The 20,666-nt window shown below is 37.6% G+C and overlaps 3 protein-coding genes and 1 long non-coding RNA gene across 4 annotated transcripts; 3 read left to right on the forward strand and 1 right to left on the reverse strand.

Moving 5' to 3' along the window:
• Nucleotides 1-135: 135 nt before the first annotated feature.
• LOC112185370 (anthocyanidin 3-O-glucosyltransferase 2) lies at nt 136-1,847 on the forward strand. Its single transcript, XM_024323613.2, has 2 exons — nt 136-695; nt 880-1,847. The coding sequence occupies exons 1-2, from the start codon at nt 200-202 to the stop codon at nt 1,785-1,787; spliced, it is 1,404 nt and encodes a 467-aa protein (XP_024179381.1). The 5' UTR covers nt 136-199; the 3' UTR covers nt 1,788-1,847.
• A 260-nt stretch (nt 1,848-2,107) lies between these two features.
• On the reverse strand, nt 2,108-11,409 carry LOC112185339 (protein EXPORTIN 1A). The gene is made up of 31 exons (XM_024323580.2): nt 11,128-11,409; nt 10,575-10,691; nt 10,106-10,198; nt 9,925-9,996; nt 9,572-9,679; nt 9,408-9,490; nt 8,920-9,058; nt 8,767-8,835; nt 8,533-8,610; nt 7,955-8,017; nt 7,834-7,878; nt 7,640-7,747; nt 7,448-7,546; nt 7,118-7,321; nt 6,713-6,772; nt 6,395-6,505; nt 6,138-6,235; nt 5,841-5,949; nt 5,564-5,629; nt 5,307-5,405; nt 5,148-5,228; nt 4,970-5,059; nt 4,539-4,624; nt 4,362-4,442; nt 4,082-4,264; nt 3,885-3,951; nt 3,584-3,694; nt 3,348-3,455; nt 2,983-3,258; nt 2,773-2,877; nt 2,108-2,640 (listed from the first exon to the last, which is right to left on the reverse strand). The coding sequence occupies exons 1-31, from the start codon at nt 11,224-11,226 to the stop codon at nt 2,518-2,520; spliced, it is 3,231 nt and encodes a 1,076-aa protein (XP_024179348.1). The 5' UTR covers nt 11,227-11,409; the 3' UTR covers nt 2,108-2,517.
• A 1,128-nt stretch (nt 11,410-12,537) lies between these two features.
• Nucleotides 12,538-15,451, forward strand: LOC112185394 (ER lumen protein-retaining receptor). Its single transcript, XM_024323637.2, has 6 exons — nt 12,538-12,751; nt 13,356-13,621; nt 13,931-14,046; nt 14,586-14,659; nt 14,754-14,817; nt 15,056-15,451. Exons 1-6 carry the CDS (start codon nt 12,661-12,663, stop codon nt 15,090-15,092), a joined length of 648 nt encoding a protein of 215 aa, XP_024179405.1. The 5' UTR covers nt 12,538-12,660; the 3' UTR covers nt 15,093-15,451.
• A 3,885-nt stretch (nt 15,452-19,336) lies between these two features.
• On the forward strand, nt 19,337-20,659 carry LOC112183018. The gene is made up of 4 exons (XR_005804566.1): nt 19,337-19,777; nt 19,892-20,041; nt 20,261-20,324; nt 20,432-20,659. It is a non-coding gene; the product is annotated as an uncharacterized LOC112183018 (long non-coding RNA).
• The last annotated feature ends 7 nt before the right edge of the window (nt 20,660-20,666 follow it).

Below are 20,666 nucleotides of genomic sequence, written 5' to 3' on the forward strand. Positions count from 1 at the left end.
AAACTTTTGTTTAGTAGTTGGCTTGTGACAACCACCGTTGTTACTTGTTACTATACTACTTTGGTTCTATAAATACAGACCAAAGCCACATGGAAAAAATAGAATTGCGACCACTTACGTAGGTCCATATATATATATATATATCCCTCACGTAACTTGAGCTTTACGTACGTAGTTTCTATACCCAAACCTTGACTTCATGGCACCAGCATCAAATCAGGTGGGTGGTCATGTGGCGGTGCTAGCCTTTCCCTTCTCGACTCACGCCGCTCCGCTGTTGAACATCGTCTGCCGCCTCGCCGCCGCCACCCCAAACACCCTCTTCTCATTCTTCAACACCAAGCAATCCAATAGCTCGATCCTAGCAAGCAACACGTCGTCCATACTACGTAACAGTAACGTAAGGGTGTGTGAGGTGGCGGATGGTGTGCCGGAGGGGTATGTTTTTGTGGGTAAGCCTCAGGAGGACATAGAGTTGTTCATGAAGGCTGCCCCGGACAACTTCAGGCGGTGCTTAGAGGCGTCCGAGGCGGAGACCGGGAGGAAGGTCAGCTGCTTGGTCACTGACGCTTTCTTTTGGTTCGGGGCTCACATGGCCGATGACTTGGGAGGACTGCCTTGGGTACCGTTTTGGACCGCCGGGCCAGCTTCACTCTCCGCTCATGTACACACCGATCTCATCAGGAACACAACTAGTACGTGTATTCATATATTATGATTCATCAATATCATATATACCGAAATTAATGCTTTATTTAATTAGTCTAGTCATGTGTGTACCAAAACAAGCAGACACAAGTACACATACATATCTATTGACCCAAAATGGTTACATTACTAGCTGACTTGTCTCGATCATTCATATGTTCAAATAAACAGGTATGGGTGGTCACGATGGAAATGAAACCGTCACTGTCATTGCAGGAATGTCCAAAGTACGACCCCAGGATTTGCCAGAGGGAATCATCTTTGGAAAGTTGGACTCCCTCTTTTCACGGATGCTACACCAGATGGGACTAATGCTACCACTTGCGACGGCAGTTTTCATCAACTCCTTCGAAGAACTAGACCCTGTGATCACAAATGATTTGAAGTCCAAATTCAAACGGTACCTCAACGTGGGACCCTTCGACCTACTAGAGTCACCAGCACCAGCAGCCACCACCACACTGCAGACTGGGGACGTTGTTGTCGGAGATGGCTGCTTATCGTGGCTTGACAAACAGAAGGCGGCGTCTGTAGTGTATGTGAGTTTTGGATCAGTAACAAGACCATCGCCGGAGGAGCTTATGGCGCTAGCCGAGGCGTTGGAAGCCAGTAGGGTTCCATTCTTGTGGTCTCTTCGGAACAATTTGAAGACTCCTAAGCTAGACGAGTTCATAAGCAAAGCAGAATTGAACGGGATGGTGGTGCCTTGGGTGCCACAACCACAGGTCCTAGCACATGGTTCAGTTGGAGCATTCGTAACACATTGTGGTTGGAACTCGGTGCTTGAGAGCGTAGCAGGTGGAGTGCCCATGATATGCAGGCCTTTCTTCGGCGATCAGAAACTTAACGCGAGGATGGTAGAGGATGAGTGGAAGATTGGTCTCAAATTGGAGGGTGGGGTTTTCACCAAGAATGGCATGCTTAAGAGTTTGGACATACTATTGTCGCAAAAGAAGGGGAACATAATGAGAGACAAGATCAACACATTCAAACAACTCGCACAACAGGCCGTAGAACCAAAAGGGAGCTCCACTAGGAACTTTGAATCATTGTTGGAAGTGATATCTACAGCCAATTAAGTATAACCACAAATATATTCCAGAAGAACAAAGAACTACTACGGGTTACAGTTGAATGAATGTGCTTCGACTTGTCTAAATAAAATTCAACTTATACTTCTAATCATCCTTCATAGAAAAGCCATAGTTCTTCATACAACCTTGCTCAAATATGCTAGTCGTCTTGTTGATAGTACAAAATATCATCGTTTACACTGAAACTACCGTATCCATCAAAAATCAAGCAAACTATTCACTATCATAGAGGACTATATATATTGGACCCAATCGAATTGAATCTGGGAGGAAAGAAAACCAAAGCATTGGGGCAACACTCAATAAGAGGAGCAAGATATATCTGCACAACCCATAAAGGTAAGTATACATTACACTAAGAAGAATTATCAATATTAATAGTCATTTAAACAGATTGAATCCCATCTAGCAAGTACATATAGATCAATCTGGATCCAGCAAAACCCGTACAAATGACTCGACATACCCCTCTCCTAAATCAGCACCTAAATACTCTACAGCCATCCAATAGACATATAGGCAGTGCAGCCAGCGGGCTACGGGTGCCCTTGTGCTTTTACTAATTTTGACCAAGAAAATTCTGGAAACAAAAGGGAATCTAATTAGGGAAAAAATGCTGTATTTGCATTGACAGATTCCAACAACTGAATCTAGGTCCCGCACTGCATCTCCATCAATCACCCATGAATTTAGCTCCCACATGAATATTAGCCATCTAGGAATCAACCATTTCATCTTGTATCTCATTGGGGGCAACGAGCCCCGGAATAGAAAGCATCCGTTGCCGTTCTCTTTCTCTTTGTACAGCAGCCTCCTCTGCATAAAGATCTTTGTTGTCCTGCAACAGAGAAAGCAAACCTCTAATTATACTTGACTAAAATCACAATGTCTGACAAAGTAACAGTGACTTATCCCAAGCATAAAACAGATTCAAGAAAAAGAACATCATTTGATACTGGTAGTATCCTACCTGTGCTGAAAATTCTTTTGATTGCACTAGAAAGTCTCGGATGTGATCCTTAAATGTGGCCAAGTCATTCTTGGACTCGAATAGTCCATTCACAAATTGAGTGACCTGAGGAAAAAAAACAAAAAAACAAATAAATAAAACCCTTCAGATGAGTGGTATTCTTATGGAATTAGTATTCTGGGTAAAAACAAAATAATATTAGAAATATACCTCTATGGAAGTCATGTTGGGGAAGGAATCACTCAAAAGCTTGATGGTGAATTCCCGAACAAACATTGCATTATTTGGATATTGATAAGGAACCACTGCAACATCCCACAGAGGCTCCGTCACTGGACCACTTTCTACAAGGCAAAACAACTGTTGGAGCACCAAGACATGCAACTTGAACCCAGGCTTATGAAACGTGTCCGTCAAGACAGCAAAGATTTCTTGCTCAATTTGCAAATAGTATGTCCGGAAAAATTGATTACAGAACTCCGATTTCTGTCATTTGTAATCAAACCACAGTCAGCATCATGAACATACACTACTCAGAAATCAGCCCAGTTTCACAAATAAAATGAGTAACACACCTGAAAGTTCTTCAGCATCTCCAATAACAGGTTCAGCCCAGTTTCAGCAATATTTCTTTCTGTGTGCCGAAATGCCCAAATAATTGAATCCATGACAAGCTTTAGTTGCTGAAGCATACCAAAAATACAAAAACAATTAAAAAGACAATTTGCAATGATTAACAAAACATATGAATCTGGATAAAGCCAGTAACAAAATGGGAGAAAAAGAAAAAGAAAGAGAAAAGAACACAAACCTGACTCGATAATCTAATCAACGCAGGAAAACAGTATGCAGCGATGGCACGAAGTAACGAAAAGAACTTCAGGCGATGCTCTGGATAATCTTCAAAGTTTTTTGTAATCATCTGCAATAGTACAAGTCCAGACAAAGTAAAGATCAAAACTAAAGTAAAAATCAGCTATAAATCACTATGGTACTAGTGCTCCATATACTAAAAGAGGCAACAGAGTATATGGCAATATGTTACTACTGCTCCATAAACTAAGAAGCATCAGAGAAGATTGACACTATTGCAGAACAGCCCACTTCCTTACCACCAATGTGCACTGAAAAACTGCTTCAAATATGCGAGGCACATCATCTATCATCTCAATTTTGTACCTGAAAACAAAGAACAATATTTGACCTATATTAGTCCGTTTTAAGCATGGCACCATTTCTGAGTGCTCTACTGACATGTATCTTGAGGGAAAAAAAAAACATAATGCTAACTTATGAGAGAAGGTTATACTTGTTTATAATTGTGGCAAAAAGTGATAAAACTTCCGACTCTCTAGCATCAGGCAAATTCCTGGCATAGTCACCAAGGACAGGATCCAGCATCGGAGGCACAATCTGTTTTCCTATATGTGATTGGTCTTCAGCCTTGTCCAGGAATGTCTCGATCAGTTTGAGAGTCTCCCTCTTGACCGACCTGTTAAATGAAGCAGAAAGAGATATGATTTTAAGGGTTTCATAGTAAACTGGATGGAAATTTGTAAATTGACCTGAAATTTGTCAATTAGTCTCACCTTAGAAGTTTCACATAGGATGTTTTAGAAGCAAAAGGCCCCCCTTCAGCAATGGTACTAGATACAAGCTCACTATACATCCTGTTGAAAATAAATAGATCCATGCATTAACTACAATATTTGAAAGGAAGATTGGACAGCTGAAACTCGACTAACATCTGAAAATGTTGGTTATACCTGTAGACATTAAGCATGTCCAAAAAGATCAATGAAATCTGGGTTAGGAAAAATGTTCCAAGAGAGCTAGCAACGCTTGTATTTGTCTGCAAACCAAAGAATAATTACAACTGAAATCCAAAACAGGACCAACTAAAGGATGGTCAACAACGACTGTTATCACACTTAATATTGTTACGACACAGACATAGGATACACCACCAACAAAACGGAAAAAAAAAATGAACATGTAAAAAGCCCATCTAGGAACCTGACAGACGAAAGAGAAAGTGCAATCTAACGTACATAAAATAAACAATATTCAACAGAACAGTCACAGAACACAGAAAATGAAGATAATAATCAGGCAGCATTAAATAGTTTGACCAGCAAAGCATAATATGGATCTATTGTCTGCAGGATACCACCATTATATTTTGAGAAATGCATACCTGTAATATATTAAGAACGGTTCGAATCACTTCCTGATCTTTAAGAACTTCGACACTTTGGCGTGCTTGCCCAATGATCTCGGACCATTTCTGAATCACAAGTAACTCATCAGCCACTTTGCAAGTGTGTTGTGTGTGCATGTGAGGAGAATATTGGACAATGATATTCATATTTAACCTGATTTGGGAGACTCATCAATCTGTGTAAATATTCATCCCTCTTTTGGGGATCAGATTCTGCTTGAATCATATGACCGACCTAAGAATAACCAAAGCAAATTGTTAATAACAAGACTTACTGTAGCAATATTCAACACAGAGAACAAAATAGGCATACCGCTTCATAAAAAGTATGAATCTGGTGAGGCTCAAGATCACCAACAGTTGTAGGGAGGCCTGTCAAGAGTTCAGACACAAATGGTTCGCTTTCCCCAACCTGAAAATCACAAAAGCAGTCAACAGAACACCCTAAAAATTATTACACCTAACTGCTTTCTACCCAGTTCAAAAGAAAAGTTTAGGATGCTGAATATCTGAAAAGTATCAAATGCTGAAAGTCTTCATTAATAAAAAAAATAAAAAATATATATATACCTGTACAATAACAAATTTACGCTTGCACTTCTGAACAATTTTGAGGAATGTGTCACAAGCCATGTCCTGAAACATGTGTAACAAAAGTTATAACAGAACCTCATATGATTTGAATATTTGCAGTTACAATAGAGAAAACAAAAAAAGGAAGTGAAACTTAACAGAAACAACAATTACATCATAATTATGCTTAACATAGTATAAAAATTAGATATCAAGAGCAATTGATGTATCCAACCTAAAAATCAACCGTCCACACTATAATTGTAAAAGTTACCTGAACTCCAGGATGTGTTTCGTGCATAAATTCAAACAACTTATTCACAACAGTCTTTAGGAACTTCCAATGAGCTCTTAAAAACCTTGGGTACTGTCCAACAACATACCTGAAAACATATTGAAACTCGAACAATAAGAATATTTATAGTGCAAGACAGAGGCCCAATACCAAGTTGCAGTAACAAAGTTAATACTCATACTTGTGCACTTAGCAGTAAACATTTGCAGCAGTAATAAGCATCATACATAAAAAACAAAAAATAAAAATAAAACTTTTATACATATATATACTTACATAATGTTGCTTGCAATCACAGCTTTGTTATCTTTCCCTTTTATGATTTCGCATAAATTCAGTAAGTCACGAATCACCATCACCAAAAATCTGTTTTCCTACAAAAAGAAATGGTAAAAAACATCAAGAGACATTCTAGAATGATAAGTGCATGGAAAGCGTGAGACCATAAAAGAAAAGAATTCTCGAAATAGAAGAACAATATGCCTATGAAGAAAACATTACATTATTCTAGTAGAAACCAGAGCAACACATACCTGTTCTTCCGCCATGGAACCAGATATAGATCCTATTGCCCAGCATAATGTGTTTAAGTTGTTCCATGCCCAGTCCTCGCCACTCAGTTGTTTGCTTAACTTCTTTAGCATCTGTGCTCCATCGTAAACAGAAAGAATTATCACATAGAACTCTAAGAGTGCCCTAATACAGAGGTTACACACCAAAAAGAAAAAAATGTATAGCTCATACGAATCTAAACATAATCTAAAGAGTGAATTAGAGCTATATTATTGTTTACCATCAGTTGTGAAAAAGAAGGAACTGCCATTAAAAAAAAAAATTAAAAAAACCGTTACCTGCTTCTCAGTGTCATCATGGTCAAGGTGTGCCAAATATATTAATGTTTCCCTCATGATCTGCAAGATGAATATGATATTAATAACAAAAACAAGTAGAAAAGTATTTAAGAGGGCAACAAGAACCTAACACAACCCCATCGAAAAGACAAAAGATCACAGATATAGAAAGAGGTAATGTCAACATTTTATCATTGGCCCAGTTTCTTTTATAAAAGCATCCTATGAAATAAGAAAGTAACCAAAACCAGTAGTTTCTTAACATTTGGTTATCTGGAAAGAAGAAAAGGGGGAGCTAAGAAACATTTTTTTGGAAATATAGATTAATAAGCTGGTTCATACCGTCATTGAACATAAACAACCGAAGTATAAACATATAAGCACAAAGAAAAATAGATGGATCACCTTATATTGGACAAGAACATCATTGTCCTTAAGGGTCTCACGAACGATGTTGCCATTCTCATCTTCAACAATGAGGACCTCTTCTGGCTTAGCCATACGACAGATCATGAGCAGCCTCAACTTTGACATGATGCTAACATATATCTGCCTCCTCTGCATAATTTGTGAGCCAAGGCCATCAACCATACCAGGAATCATAGGCATCTGCTAATTCAATACAAAAACACAAAGGGATAGGGTTTAGAATCAAACCAGATTAACTTTCCTATCATTCAAAAACTAATCACCATATAACAGAACAGCAAAATATAAAGAAAGTAATTAAATCACCTGCAGTCCCATCATGTTTGCTGTTGCTGCAGGGTTATCCAAATTATTATGCGCCTCATATAGTTCCAAAACTAAGGAGTTCCAATAGTCTAAGCAAACCTTCACACATCCAACAAAGAGCATTGTTAGTTCAACTATTCAGGGAGGGAGAGATAGATAGAGAAAGATAGGGAGCATCACTATTAATCATACCTTAAAAACTTCCGTGTCATCCACATATGAGATGCTTATAAGATATTCGAGACCCATTAGCAACGCATTTACATTTTCTGGGTTGGTTTCGAGAACACGAATATGAGACTGCACAAAACAAGAACATCAGCAATGACCTTGTTGCAGGTTATCTAAACATTCTACTGATCTGAAAGACAAGAAAAGACACTTACCTTGTAAAATGAAGTGAAGAACAGTGCCAAGTTCTGAATAAATGCCTGGAGAAAGAACATGAAGAGAGAGTTAACACGTACACATGCACAAAAGAGGAGCCTAAAACCAATTAACAATTACCTGTTCCTCGCCAGATCCATTTGCATAAGCCTCGGGGATGTTTGTGGTAGTTGGGAGAATAGTCTGATTAAGAAAAGAAAATATAAGTAAACTGATGAGTGTCAAATTATACTTCGAGAGGAATACGATCAGTGAACTTGCTTGAGCAAATGCCTTAATATCATGGTTTTGTTCGTTAAATATTTTACTCTTCAAATTGTCAGATAAACACAAAATTTCTAGAAACAAATTTAGTGTATACAATTCGTTGACAAAAATGAAAAAAAATATATAAATTGAAACCTCAAACAAAATAGCCTATCCCTGAGACTTTTAAAGGATAGCCTACCACACACTTTTCTTGGTTAATTTCTTCACATTATGTGATTCCAGAATAAAAAGAAATTGTTATAATATATATTGTTAACACCAAATTATAAACTTGCCACTTATATTTTAGCTGCCATTTAAACAATGTTTAAACAAATTACACGAATTTTCTTCAGATCTTTTTTCACCTTGTGTACAATAATATACAAAACACCGACTGTCGAGTTCAGATGGGTGGGAAAATATAAAGAAATTTCATGTAAACATACCTGTAACTGCACCATGAATATCGTATACATCTTAACATACTGAGCATTGTAGAAGTCACCGAATGTAAGTGCTGCAACCTGAAAAAAAAAAATTTAAAAGAAAAAAAGAACATATGTATAATCAAATGCCACATAATCTCCTCTCTTTTTTCTTAAGGTGCCATCTATCTACTATATTTAAGCAAAAGTGCGAAAACCACTAGTTAGCATGAAGAGAAATGAAAAGCAACATACCTCTGTTAAACACTGAAGGGCGAGATTCCGATATTGAGGCATGGGGAAAAACTTTAGAAGGGTTTCAAGCTGTAAAGTACATAGGCACAATAGAATGATAAGGATTAAATCTTTAAAAGGGCAACATTGACAACGAAAAAGCATTGTACGTACCAAAGGGGACTCAAAAATATAACCCAAGGGAATCCATGAGAGGAAAGCATGTAATGTCGATAGTGTTGCACGCATAAGCTCAGTTCTTTGAGATACAGATAGTACGTACAAGCATAACTCATGAATAAGTTGAAACTCGCTGCAAGGAGATCAAACACAATAGGGAGTAAGAGATTGAACAAGCAAAATAAATAGACAAGTCAACTAATAAGTTTCACGTGATACTTAGAATTACTGCAAGAAAAAGAGTTTGAAGGCATGCCATGTCAGACAGTAACTTTAAAAAGCAACTATTGAGATTCTGTGATGCCAAAGCTAGAGAAATCTAACGCCACAATGATTATGATCAAGTTACAATTCAAATCAAAGTTGCAATGCAAGGTCATCATCCCATTGTCAATAGGACGAGGCCAAGAAAAACATAATCCAAGGAAAAAAAAAAACAACAACAACAACAGCTAAAGCTCTTAAAGTCATCAAGCAATTACCTGTTCAATGACTGTTTAAGCTCTTTAATCTTCTGCTGAGTCATTTCTCCCCTTGAGAAATCAAAGACCTCTTCACTTAAAAGCTGAAGGTAACACATTCAAGCAGTTAATAACAAACCAATGAACGCCATTAACAATTTAAATCAATAGTATAAAAGGCTTACTTTCAATATAGCCATACAATTCTCGCAGATTGTTTCACTAGTTTTAGCTGCTGAAACGAGATCTGGAACAAAGCTTCGCCATTTAACAGGCCAATCATGCTTCAAAATCTGTGCATTGAGTAATCTCATTATAGCATAGACCACATTACATTGCAGCACATATCCAACTATGAGAGAGTAGATTTCAGATATGAATACGACAGTATAAACACATTAGAACTGAAAACACCAACGTCTCAATGAACAAATAGACACATTACTGCCGGTACTCAACAAGGTTCAGCTTGACCAAAATTAGTAGTGTATGGTACAACAAATTAACAGAAGTGATGAAGAGTGGAACAAGAACATACCTGAACCAATATGATATTGAGTTTGTTGACATACAGCCTTTCGCTTCTAAAAGAGGCCTCATTACTTGAAAGCTGCGCAAGAGGGATAAAAGCTAAGAGTAAATAAAGCATGCAAAAACACAACTCAATAGATTTAGCATAGCAAGATTTCCCCTCCTTAAATTTAGTACATAAAGCATACCTGCACAATGACATCAGAGATATAATTTTTCATTCCATCTCTCTGTTCAACGGGCAATGCATTCCACCTATACTTGATAACCCCTTCTAGGACCTGTATATAAATGTAAAGAACCCTCAATAAATCTGCACCTTAAATTCAAAATAAAAAGATTTATACAGTTTGCAATCTAAAGGTTGAATAGCTACATTTCCAAAGTTGATGGTGTTGTGTAGACTTCACTATGATGCCCTTTTCAATAGAGGACAGAAAAATACTCCAAACCTGATCGATCTATCTTTCAACTTGATTATAAAGCAATTCTAGTTTTCAACAGTTTTGAAAGGCATTCGGACTCTGCTAAGTTTTCAACAGTTTTGAAAGGCATCGGACTCTGCTACCCTACTCTAAGGATTGTCTGGGCATCTGATGGCCTCCTCTAAAGGACAGCTCATTGCGTAATAGATTGTTGTTATGCATCACAACTGACCTGCAAAGCAAAGAACTTGGTGTTGAGGTTATTGGTGCTCTGCAAAATGTGCACCACTTGGAGCCACATATCCGGATTGTTTTGCAAGTCCCGCAATATCAGGTCTGCAGCTGCCCTCTGTATCACCAAAGCCAGAAAAAGTAGTCTCAGAATACACAAAATTATGGTGCTACACAATGCTACAAAATCAGCACAAACAAAATTACTCTATGATTTTCGTTATTCAACTTGGGCAGCCAAATTGAGTTAGAACAGAACAGTAACTAGTTCACTTATTCGCATTGAAACAGGTATCAAATTAAGCTTAATTGTTTCTGAAATTGTTCATTAAGAAATTAAAAAAATCTACGGTTAAACCCTAAATTTCAAGTGCTAAACCCTAAGGAGCGGAGAAATAAATCCAATTCTCCGCCGTCGAATAAAAACCCCAAACAAAAAGCCCATGGTGAGGCTTAAACCCTAGGGGTCAAAAACGTGAATTACAGTGGAAAATCGAACAGCTCGGTGGAGAACCAAACAAAAAAGTAGGGAGAAAGGAGCAAAAATCCGTCACCTCCTCCTTAGATCCGGTGCCGTAGAACGCCGAGACGGTGGCATCGAGTAGGCCAACGTCAATGGGCTGGCTCAAATCCCTAAGCTTCTCGGCCGCCATAGCCAGAGACGAACGGGGAGACGAAAGAGATCAAACAAACGCAGTCTGATAAACCCTAGCGCTGGAGCGAGTAGAGTACAGAGATGACCAGAGGCCAAACCCTAGGTGAGAGAGAAGGAAAGAGAGAGAGAATAGTGGCGAAGAGAAGCCCCCAAGGAGTTGTGTGTGATTTATTTATATATATATATATATATTAATTAAGAAAAAGATGAGAGAGAGATGGGGGAGGGAAATAAAGACAGCTTGAAAATGAAGCAGTGTGTGTGTGTGGGTGCAGCCAGTGAAGATTGAGTGTGCGAGTCAAAGAGGGGGGTGAGTTTTTGTATTGGTATGGTGGGGTATATGTGTGTGGGGTTTCAACTTTTGAATTGGGGTTTTCCGGCTGGTGGGGTGACCTAAAATGGTAGGAGGTGAGATTTTTGGGCCCTCAAATATAGTCATGTACTTTTTCGCCAAAAAATATATATATATATAGTTTTTTTTTTAAAGAATATATATATAGTTAGTCATGTATTGTATCGGAATTGATAGGCACACACGTCTAACAAAAGACTCTAGATTTAATTCAGTCTGTCCATTAATTTTTTTCTTTTTTCTTTCTTCGTTTTACTGTTCGATAAACCTGTTCTCAATTGGTTAGAAGAAAGAATTATTATCTTTTTTTGCAAAATTAACAAAATTATAAACATTTTTATTTAGGAAAAGAAAATTACAGGTCAGGTGGATTAATTGGTTGCGTGACCTTAAATGGTAGGGAAAGAGATTTTTTGGGGCTTGAAATACTGTATAGTCGTATCTTGTCGGAGTTGATGCGCACAAGTTTACGAGAAGACTTTGTATCTAAATCTGTCTGACTATCTCTTCATTAAATATTTTTTTTTGTTCTTCTTTTTACTGTTTGACAAATTTGTTCTCATTTGGTGACAATAAAGAAAAGTTTTCTATTTTTGCAAAATGAACAAAATTATGAACAGGTAGGGTCTGTTTTGTCAATAATCAAGGACTTTAAAAAATTAGCCTTATGTTTTAAAAAGTGTTGGACACGCTTGAAAGTTGAAACGGAATTGGCTCCGAGACTTTGCTTTTGATTGGATCCTAGTTGGCAATGGTCAGTCACTTTTGGGCTTTGCGTGTCTGATGCGGTAATCATTGTACTTGGGCCCATTTTCCGTACAGGGGCCAAGCCCAACACGTTATTAAACATCAGGGTTGAGAGGAATGGCAGATGGAGTCAAGTCAACGCTCACATGCTCTACAGAGGCGCGTGGAATAAGGGTGGTCAGTCTTCAATCAAATTAAAAGAGAGAAGTTGGAAACACTTGTACACAAGCAAAACCAAAACCAAAACCAACAAGGCAACAAGGAAGAGGAAGAGGAAGAGGAAGAGGAAGAGGAAGAGGAAGAAGCAAGCAAGCAACTGTGAAAAAGGGAAACATGAATCTGTTTAGGTTGGCAGGAGACATGACCCACCTCCTGGGCATACTGGTTCTGTTCCTTAAGATTCACACCACCAAATCTTGTGCAGGTACCAATACATATATATATGTGTGTGTGTGTGTGTGTGTGTTCATTCATTGATTCTCTTTAGACATTTCTTTCTTTGGATATTTGTAAGTGTTCATCAGTTAATCATCTGCGATGCATTTTGTTGCTTACTCTAAGATTGTTGCAGCATCAAGTTCCCAACTTTGACTAAAGATAAATCAAAACTTGAAACTTTGAATCCCCATTTTAGCAATTGTTTGATTCTCGTTTGTTAGCAACTTGAACTTGTTGTGAGGATGAAGGGTGAAGTAGTGACCCAGAAAAGATAAAAACAAAAAAACAAAAATTCTAAACTTTTTACTGCTAATTGATTGATAATAGACTTGTTATTGGTTTTAAAGACTTCTGCTACATTTCCAGAAATAAAATCCTACCTCTGTAAATCTTCAAGTTAGTGACTGATTATAGGCTGCTAGTTTGTAACTTCCTATTCTTATATCTACAACTAAAAACTAATGTTATTGCTATTGAGTTCTTTGACTCATTTCCCCAGGTTGCTAATACTGGTGTTCAGAACATGCATGACATGTTTGATGTTGTTAAATGCCTCTTTTAAGTCTAATAACAGTGATCACTTGTACCAGGGATTTCCCTCAAAACTCAAGAACTGTATGTGTTGGTGTTTCTCACCCGATACATGGACCTGATTGTGAAGTATTACTCTTTGTATAACACATTAGCCAAGCTCCTCTTCATCGGAACTTCTTTCGCCACGGCCTGGTACATGAGGTACCATAAAGTAGTGAAGCAAACATACAACAAGGATCAAGATACTTTCAGACACTACTATCTGATCCTTGTTTGCTTTGTGTTGGCTCTTCTGATTCCCCATGATTTTACTGTAATTCAAGTATGAGAAGCTCATGCCTTTTCTCGTCCTTTCTTTTTAATAAATATCATGGTTAAAACCATTAATGTCCATTAAAGTTAGAGATTTTAACAGTGAAGACCTTTTTATCACGCATGAGTTATTGCATTATGCCTAGAAATAAATTTTTTGCCGGTTACTTCTACCCGGTTTTTTTTCTTTCCTTCACGTCCCTCTTTACCTACCAAGAGAATAAGAGTGGTTGTTTACATTTAGTTCTTTTGCTTCAGTTTATATAATGTTGTTACAGTCTGATTTTCAATCTTATTGGAACCTGATCTGTTGTAATAGGTGTTGTGGACATTTTCAATATACCTTGAAGCTGTTGCAATCTTACCGCAATTGGTACTACTTCAAAGTTCAAGAAACATTGACAACCTAACTGGAAACTACGTTTTTCTTCTTGGGTATGTCGACCTAACTCCTCTTTGGCAAAGAGCCATTTGCTTTTGTTCTATTTGTTTTCTTGGATTGGATTACCAGGAACTTTGTTACACCTCGTTAGGATCAAATGGGACTGGAAAGTAAAATATTTTGTTATGCAATTGATCGAGAATATCATAGATTCATTCCTATCTTTCATCGTGTGGAATATGTCAAAGTAATCAGTGATGTTATGTTATGGCTAAGTTTGAACTTAGGAGTCTTTGTTTGAAAACAGAGAGTGCATTAATGAAACACAACTTCAATACTAGAGTATCAATCAGTTATTTGAACAAAATTTGATAGTATTCTTAGATGGATGGCGGTACTATCAGATACTTGGTAATAATAGAACAAGAATGACACCAATGCTGAGTGCAATGGTGATGGTACTGTTACTGAGTTTTTTTTTTTTTTTTCCCATTAATGAGATCCCCCAAGGATCTCAGAATACTAGTTTGTTTATGTTTCTTGGATTTTTGTTTGTGTGATTATGGTGTAATTTTGTTTGTTGTCCTTGTAGTACCTATCGAGCCCTATATCTTCTCAACTGGATCTATCGTTTCTTCACAGAGCTGCACAGAGTTCGCTGGATACGTAAGTTCCATTTGAAGTTGATCAAAATTGTGGCCCATTTTGGCTAGAGTGATATAAATATATAATTGATGTATTGTCAAACCCCCAAATGCAGCTTGGATCTCAGGCCTAGTTCAGACTGCTCTTTATGCCGACTTTTTCTACTATTATATCAAGAGGTAACTATATAAAGTCTCCTTTTTACGCTTTACTTCTCCATGAGAGTAATTGTTTTATTTCCTTGTACTGGAGACAAGAAACACATTGGAAGGAACTGATAAGATTGAATCATCTGTCAGCTTCTTCTTAATATGCAGTTATCATTTGAAAACATGAGACTGTCTTCGGAACAAATAGAAGATACTTAGTTTTGTATGCTTCTATTTCCTACTGACATACTTTGTTTGATTTCTCCAGCTGGAAGAAGCATGAAGAGCTAAAGCTTCCTGCTTGAAATGTATCATTGTGGATTTGTAATTTTACTGACAGAAGAGTAATTCATACCGCTATTGCAGAGTGTTAGAAACTCTTCTTCTTCTTCCATTTATCCCTGTCATGAGCTTCTGTCTTCTGGTCGGCATGCATAGGATAATGATAGTAATATGAATCATGATGACAATACTTACCGGTCCTGGAAATGGTGAAGCAGTCCTACAGCATTTCTGGATTCTGGATAGATAATAGGAAACTCTTTTCAGGACTGTCATAGTATAGCTTTCAAAATCTGCCTAGGGAGATATTGGTGTTGTTAAGATCTAACTATCATGGTTAATTGGTTTCCTCTATAAGACTTCTTTTTCTTTTTTTATCTCATTCTGTTCTTATTTCCCTGTCTCACTTGTGTGATCCTGCATCTTCAAGAGCGAGATCATGAACTTGCATATGCTCCTCTTAATCATAGAAAATTTGGAATTCTTTTCAATATAAATTATCTCAAGAGAATACATACACATGCAAAATCTTCTAGATCTATGTATAATGTCCTATCGAAAAAGCCATTTAAAACTAGGGAATAAATAAAACATTGCACGATATGTCTCAAGTAAGGAGATAACTCTACAGATATTGATATATACATCCCAACAAAATACTTGGCATGAAAGGCCTTCTGAAGGAAGAAACTAGCCGGCCATGGCCTTTTCCTCGTCAATTACTAGGCAGAATTTCACTTGATAGTCCACAGTGCGATTTCATTTCCCCCTTCAATCCAATCAACCAACTAGGCTTCTCTTGCACATTATGCATTACTCTTGGAGTAGGTACAGCTTAGCGGCTTCAATATGGACCATATGGCTTTGGTTGACTATGATAAAAAAATGCACTAGAAGCTAACTCGGAGTTCACAGACGTCACGGTTCCTTGCAGCTGTGTTGGCATATTGGAAAAAGATGTTGTGTATTTACATGTATAGATGTGACTTACTCACGGGGATATACAAATAACAGCCCGCTTAGATTAAATTGCATTAGCTGACTTGGTTAACATGCGTTGTCGAACTTCCGATTGGGTTTTGTTACAAACAATCCAGTGGTAATAGAGGTGCTTATCTTTACACTGGCATGGCGGTACCCATTATTATCTTGATTCTTTTCCTCCTGGACACCAAGGTAAGCTAAGCTAAGCTCGCTATCAATTCATTTCTTACCTAGTGATGGGTTTGCCTTTGGAAGTATTTAAAGTAAAATCATTAGCAAGTGCTAAAAGTACTCTTGCAATGTAATATAGTTAGATTTAACTAATCCTTAATTTCCTTGTGAAACAAGGTAGTGACAGTATCCGTTCAGCTCATACAACGGTACATTATTACAGTTCTTGTCCAGTTGGGACTTCTCGTGATGGTGATATTCCGGAAGGAGTTATCTTTAAAGTAACAAGTTTTGAGCAGTTGAAGCAACCATCATTCAACTCGAAATCATTTGTCACATACATACAACCGGTGCCCTTTGCCGTGTTTGCTCGCACAAAACGGGAATTGGAGTACCAACCAAGGAAAGATGGTAAAGTTTGGATCTCACACCGTGTAAAGCTTACTCTAGCTAGGTATGTAGTGTAGCACCCTACTCTAGCCTAATATGTAATTATCATTTACGTATCAGTGTAAATGTAACTTCTGTATTAAAAGAGATGCTTGCGTGTAACCGTGCAGGTCTTTGCATCTGTTGCTCATTTCTAGTTTTTGGGTTCACTGGGATTGTTAACAGTATTAAGAAGCAAAACTCTGTTATGCTCAAATCCGAATTCTTCAAGAAAAATGGACGGTTATTGTTAAAGCAACATATTGATGCTTCACAATATGGAAGCACAATGATATGTACAGCCGAGGAACTACAGATGGCTACTGAATTTTACAAAAAGAAACACTTCTTTGGTCCAGGAGGAGACGGCGGAAGTACTGTCTATGACAAAGGATTTTTAGTGGAGGAGCCCCAAGTGGAGCATTTTATGAATGATATTATCGCTCTTACCAAAATTGGCCATCGAAATTTGGTCAAGTTGTTTGGCTGCTGTTTAGACTGAAGCTCCCCTTTTGGTTTATGAACTTGCTTCCAATGGAACACTTTTTGACCACATTCATCATACTAGCGGGAAAAGTCATTGCCATGGGATACCCTTTAAAAGATAGCCTCAGAATCTGCAGCTGCTCTTGCACACCTACATTCTTCTTCTACAGCAGATCACTCGCAACCAGTGATTCATGGAAATGTCAAGTCTTCCAAAATATTATTGACGGATTGTTTCATGGCCAAAGTCACTGGTAATTTAGACCTTTGAAGTTAGTCCCCAGTAATGAACCCCATATAAGCACATTGGTGCAGAGGACACTTGGTTATTTGGACCCAGAGTATCTTGTTACAGGCCAATTGACAGATAAAAGTGATGTGTATAGCTTTGGAGTCGTTTTGTTGGAAATTTTAACTGGGGAGATGTCGGTATGCTTTAAAAGACCTGAAAGTCAAAGAATCATGACTTCACATTTCGTATTGTCCATGGAACAAAATTGTATATCTCTGATTCTTGCGCCACAATCAGTTGTAAATGAAGGAAACAGAGAACAAGTCAGAGCAGTTGCAGAGCTTGCAAAGAGATGCCTCAAGTTGAGTAGTGCAGAAAGGCCTGCAATGGAAGAAGTGGCCAAGGAGTTAAAATTGCTATATGAAGAGTCTACCTAGTTCATACTAAATTATTAACAACCATTACATGAGAATGAAAATCTCTAAATTACTCACCCTGGATGTCACATAGCTCAGTTAGTTATATACTTTGTGTTTTTTGAAATCTGTTGTCATGCTAGGTTTCTTGAATGAATATTGTTAGAATACGTGGACTTAACATTATCTTAATCACATTGAGATAAAACCGGTTGATTTAATCCTATGTAAATAACAAGGAGTACATGAATATAACTCTAATTCCAGTTATCTACGTGGGTGTATATCTCCTAGTAGAAGTAGGGAACTCATTTGTAATCAACCTGAATTACATTAAGTGTTTGTGATAAATTCTAAGTCTCCTATCAAGATAAACATGAAGCAAGTATTGGACTCCTTATGGGATGAGTCCAGCTCAGGTTTATTGATCAATATAAATAGGTAGCAAAGTCCCTGTATTCATCACCGTTGTTAAGCATATCGTTCAGCCCCATTCTGAAGCTTTTGGTGTTGACATACAGAAGGCTTTCTGCTCTAGTTCTACTGCTATTCATTCTCGGTTCCAGTTGCTCAAGATGTCTAACCTTGGTCAAGTTGTTTCTGCAGGGATCCAGAGCGTCAATGATCCAGGTGGAGTCCTAGTTCCACTAGGAAAGCTATTATGCAGTTTCTGTGTGGATGTTGTGCAGCTGGTTTAATTGATATTGCATATATGTGTTGTATGATATGATCTTGTTTGATGTGTTGGTTGTTGCATCATGTAGATTTAACAAATATCACTTTTTTTTTTCTTTCTTTTTTTCAAAGAGGAACAAAGAATTTCACTCCTGCCCCCATGGTGACTCGAACGCAGGATCTAGATCGGATCTTAAGTAGTGGGTGCTCTAACCACTGAGCTAACACCACTTCGTCAAGTTTCTTGAATATATCACTCAAGCATCCCATGTTCCATGAAGTTGTTTTATAAAATTTGATTCGCCTTCGAAGAAAACTACGATGTACATGAGTACATGACAGAGATTTTGAACTGACATGCAAAGCAGTTTGCAGGCTTGCATCCACTGATTAAGGTATGAAACTTTCCATATATAGAACATGCTGAAGTTAGCCCCAAAACCATTGGAAGTTTAACCAAGTCAAATTGAATAGAACTACAAATATACTTCGTGAAAAACAGTTGCGTGCCAAATCAGGTGGTAAGATGAAGACCTTAAATATACTAACAATAAATATTTTGTCATACTGACATTGTAGTTAGTAAGGATTCAACACCCCGCGTAATATGAAGAATGGGGGAAGGATCAGGTTGTATTTTGTCATACTGACATTATATAAACCAGAGATCTATTCCCAAGTATGTTACAACTTACAAGTAGATCGAGTTAGAATATGTTAAAGAAAGATAAATTAATGGAGATTGTAATTGTGGTACTAGAGCATATCTTGCGCGACATTGTCTCTCGGTTTACCTTAAGTTCTATGTTGTTTTTGTTTACAGTAATTGCATTAGAAGCCACGTACATAAACCAAAGGGAATCTGGAAATCTCAAGCTCACAGTTCCCACTACTACAAATGTGGGCAAAGGCCACACATGTATTGCCACAAATTTGTAAAACTGAGGATATGGAGCTCATACCCACTGTATATTGGTCTATATCCTCCACTTATAAGCACAAAGCGTGGGAGGTTGATTAAATAAATATTATTTATTTATTTATTTATATTCAAACTAATATATAATACTTGTTTAACTTTTCTTTTCTGTGAAAGCTAATTTTATGGAATATTTTATCCTTTCCTCTTCCTCTTCGATCACATCATAAATTGTGCTCCACACCTTTAATTTGAATCTCAGACTCTCTCTCTCTTTCATCTTCTTCTCAGAAAAAAAAAAAAACTTATCTCTTTTTCTGGTCTCTCTCTACCTCTCTCTATCTGGTCTTACTGCTCCAAATTCACCATGATCGATTACCCTGGACAGTCTGAATTGTAGGGACTAGATCCCCAATCTATTCAACTCTGGTCTATCAATTTCACCTAATTTCTATTTTCGAAGTAGGGGTTGTGATTTCTGATGCGATTGTGGTTTTTCTTTACATTAAGGGGTTGCAGAGATTGAAGAGATTTCAGACTGTGTTCGTGGAGAGCGAGGTTGCGAATCACCTGGGATGAAAAAGCCATAAGCCATTACAACTCGTTCGTCGTGCTTGAACCTAAGACCTGGGATGAAGCTCCTGTGGATAACACAAACAGGTACCATTTTGGTTTTTATTATTTTAATTTTCTTTGAAGGCTCATTCGATAGATGTGGGAGAAAAATTGGATGATTTTTGTTGTCTATGGCTTTTTGATTGAATTTTGTATGGGTCTGTGACTTTGTGCCTATCATCTCTAATCCAAGATCCCCATTGAATTTTGTATGGGTCTGTGACTCTGTGCCTATCATCTCTAATCCAAGATCCCCAATTTCAGCACTGAGTAGGAGGCTGAAACCATGGCAGCGATTAAACCCAAGAAGATCATCATTGAGATCCTGGTATAGTTTGGTTCTGTTCCTTGTTTGTTTCTTCAACACTAACTTCAATTATGGACTTTGACACTCAAAAGATTCAAGCTTTAAACATGGATTGCCTCTGCTTTCAGATTTCGGCCAAATCAATTGCAAATTGAAGCTGCTCTTCTTGCTTTCCCTTGTACTCACCAACTTGATTAAGCCATCCATCCCCAGAAAGATGAGATAAAATGAATAATATCAAGAATCTAATCAATTTCAATTTCGGAACTACAAAGAAGCAAGAGGACTGAGGACTCAGTACTGGACCATGAATAGACGCGATCGTTGACCAAAAAAAAAAAAAAAATAGAAGCAATCGAAACT

Source organism: Rosa chinensis, chromosome 1 (assembly GCF_002994745.2).
Source record: "Rosa chinensis cultivar Old Blush chromosome 1, RchiOBHm-V2, whole genome shotgun sequence".
NCBI classification, from domain to species: Eukaryota; Viridiplantae; Streptophyta; class Magnoliopsida; order Rosales; family Rosaceae; genus Rosa; species Rosa chinensis.

Coding starts and splice junctions, on each gene's coding strand:
- LOC112185370 (XM_024323613.2), top strand. CDS start 200: ATGGCACCAGCATCAAATCAGGTGGGTGGTCATGTGGCGGTGCTAGCC. Junction 696..879: donor TCTCATCAGGAACACAACTA/GTACGTGTATTC, acceptor TCAAATAAACAG/GTATGGGTGGTCACGATGGA.
- LOC112185339 (XM_024323580.2), bottom strand. CDS start 11,226: ATGGCGGCCGAGAAGCTTAGGGATTTGAGCCAGCCCATTGACGTTGGC. Junction 10,199..10,574: donor CCAAGTTCTTTGCTTTGCAG/GTCAGTTGTGAT, acceptor ATTTATATACAG/GTCCTAGAAGGGGTTATCAA. Junction 3,952..4,081: donor TTTGCCACAATTATAAACAA/GTATAACCTTCT, acceptor CTTTGTTTTCAG/GTACAAAATTGAGATGATAG.
- LOC112185394 (XM_024323637.2), top strand. CDS start 12,661: ATGAATCTGTTTAGGTTGGCAGGAGACATGACCCACCTCCTGGGCATA. Junction 12,752..13,355: donor CACCACCAAATCTTGTGCAG/GTACCAATACAT, acceptor CACTTGTACCAG/GGATTTCCCTCAAAACTCAA. Junction 13,622..13,930: donor ATGATTTTACTGTAATTCAA/GTATGAGAAGCT, acceptor CTGTTGTAATAG/GTGTTGTGGACATTTTCAAT.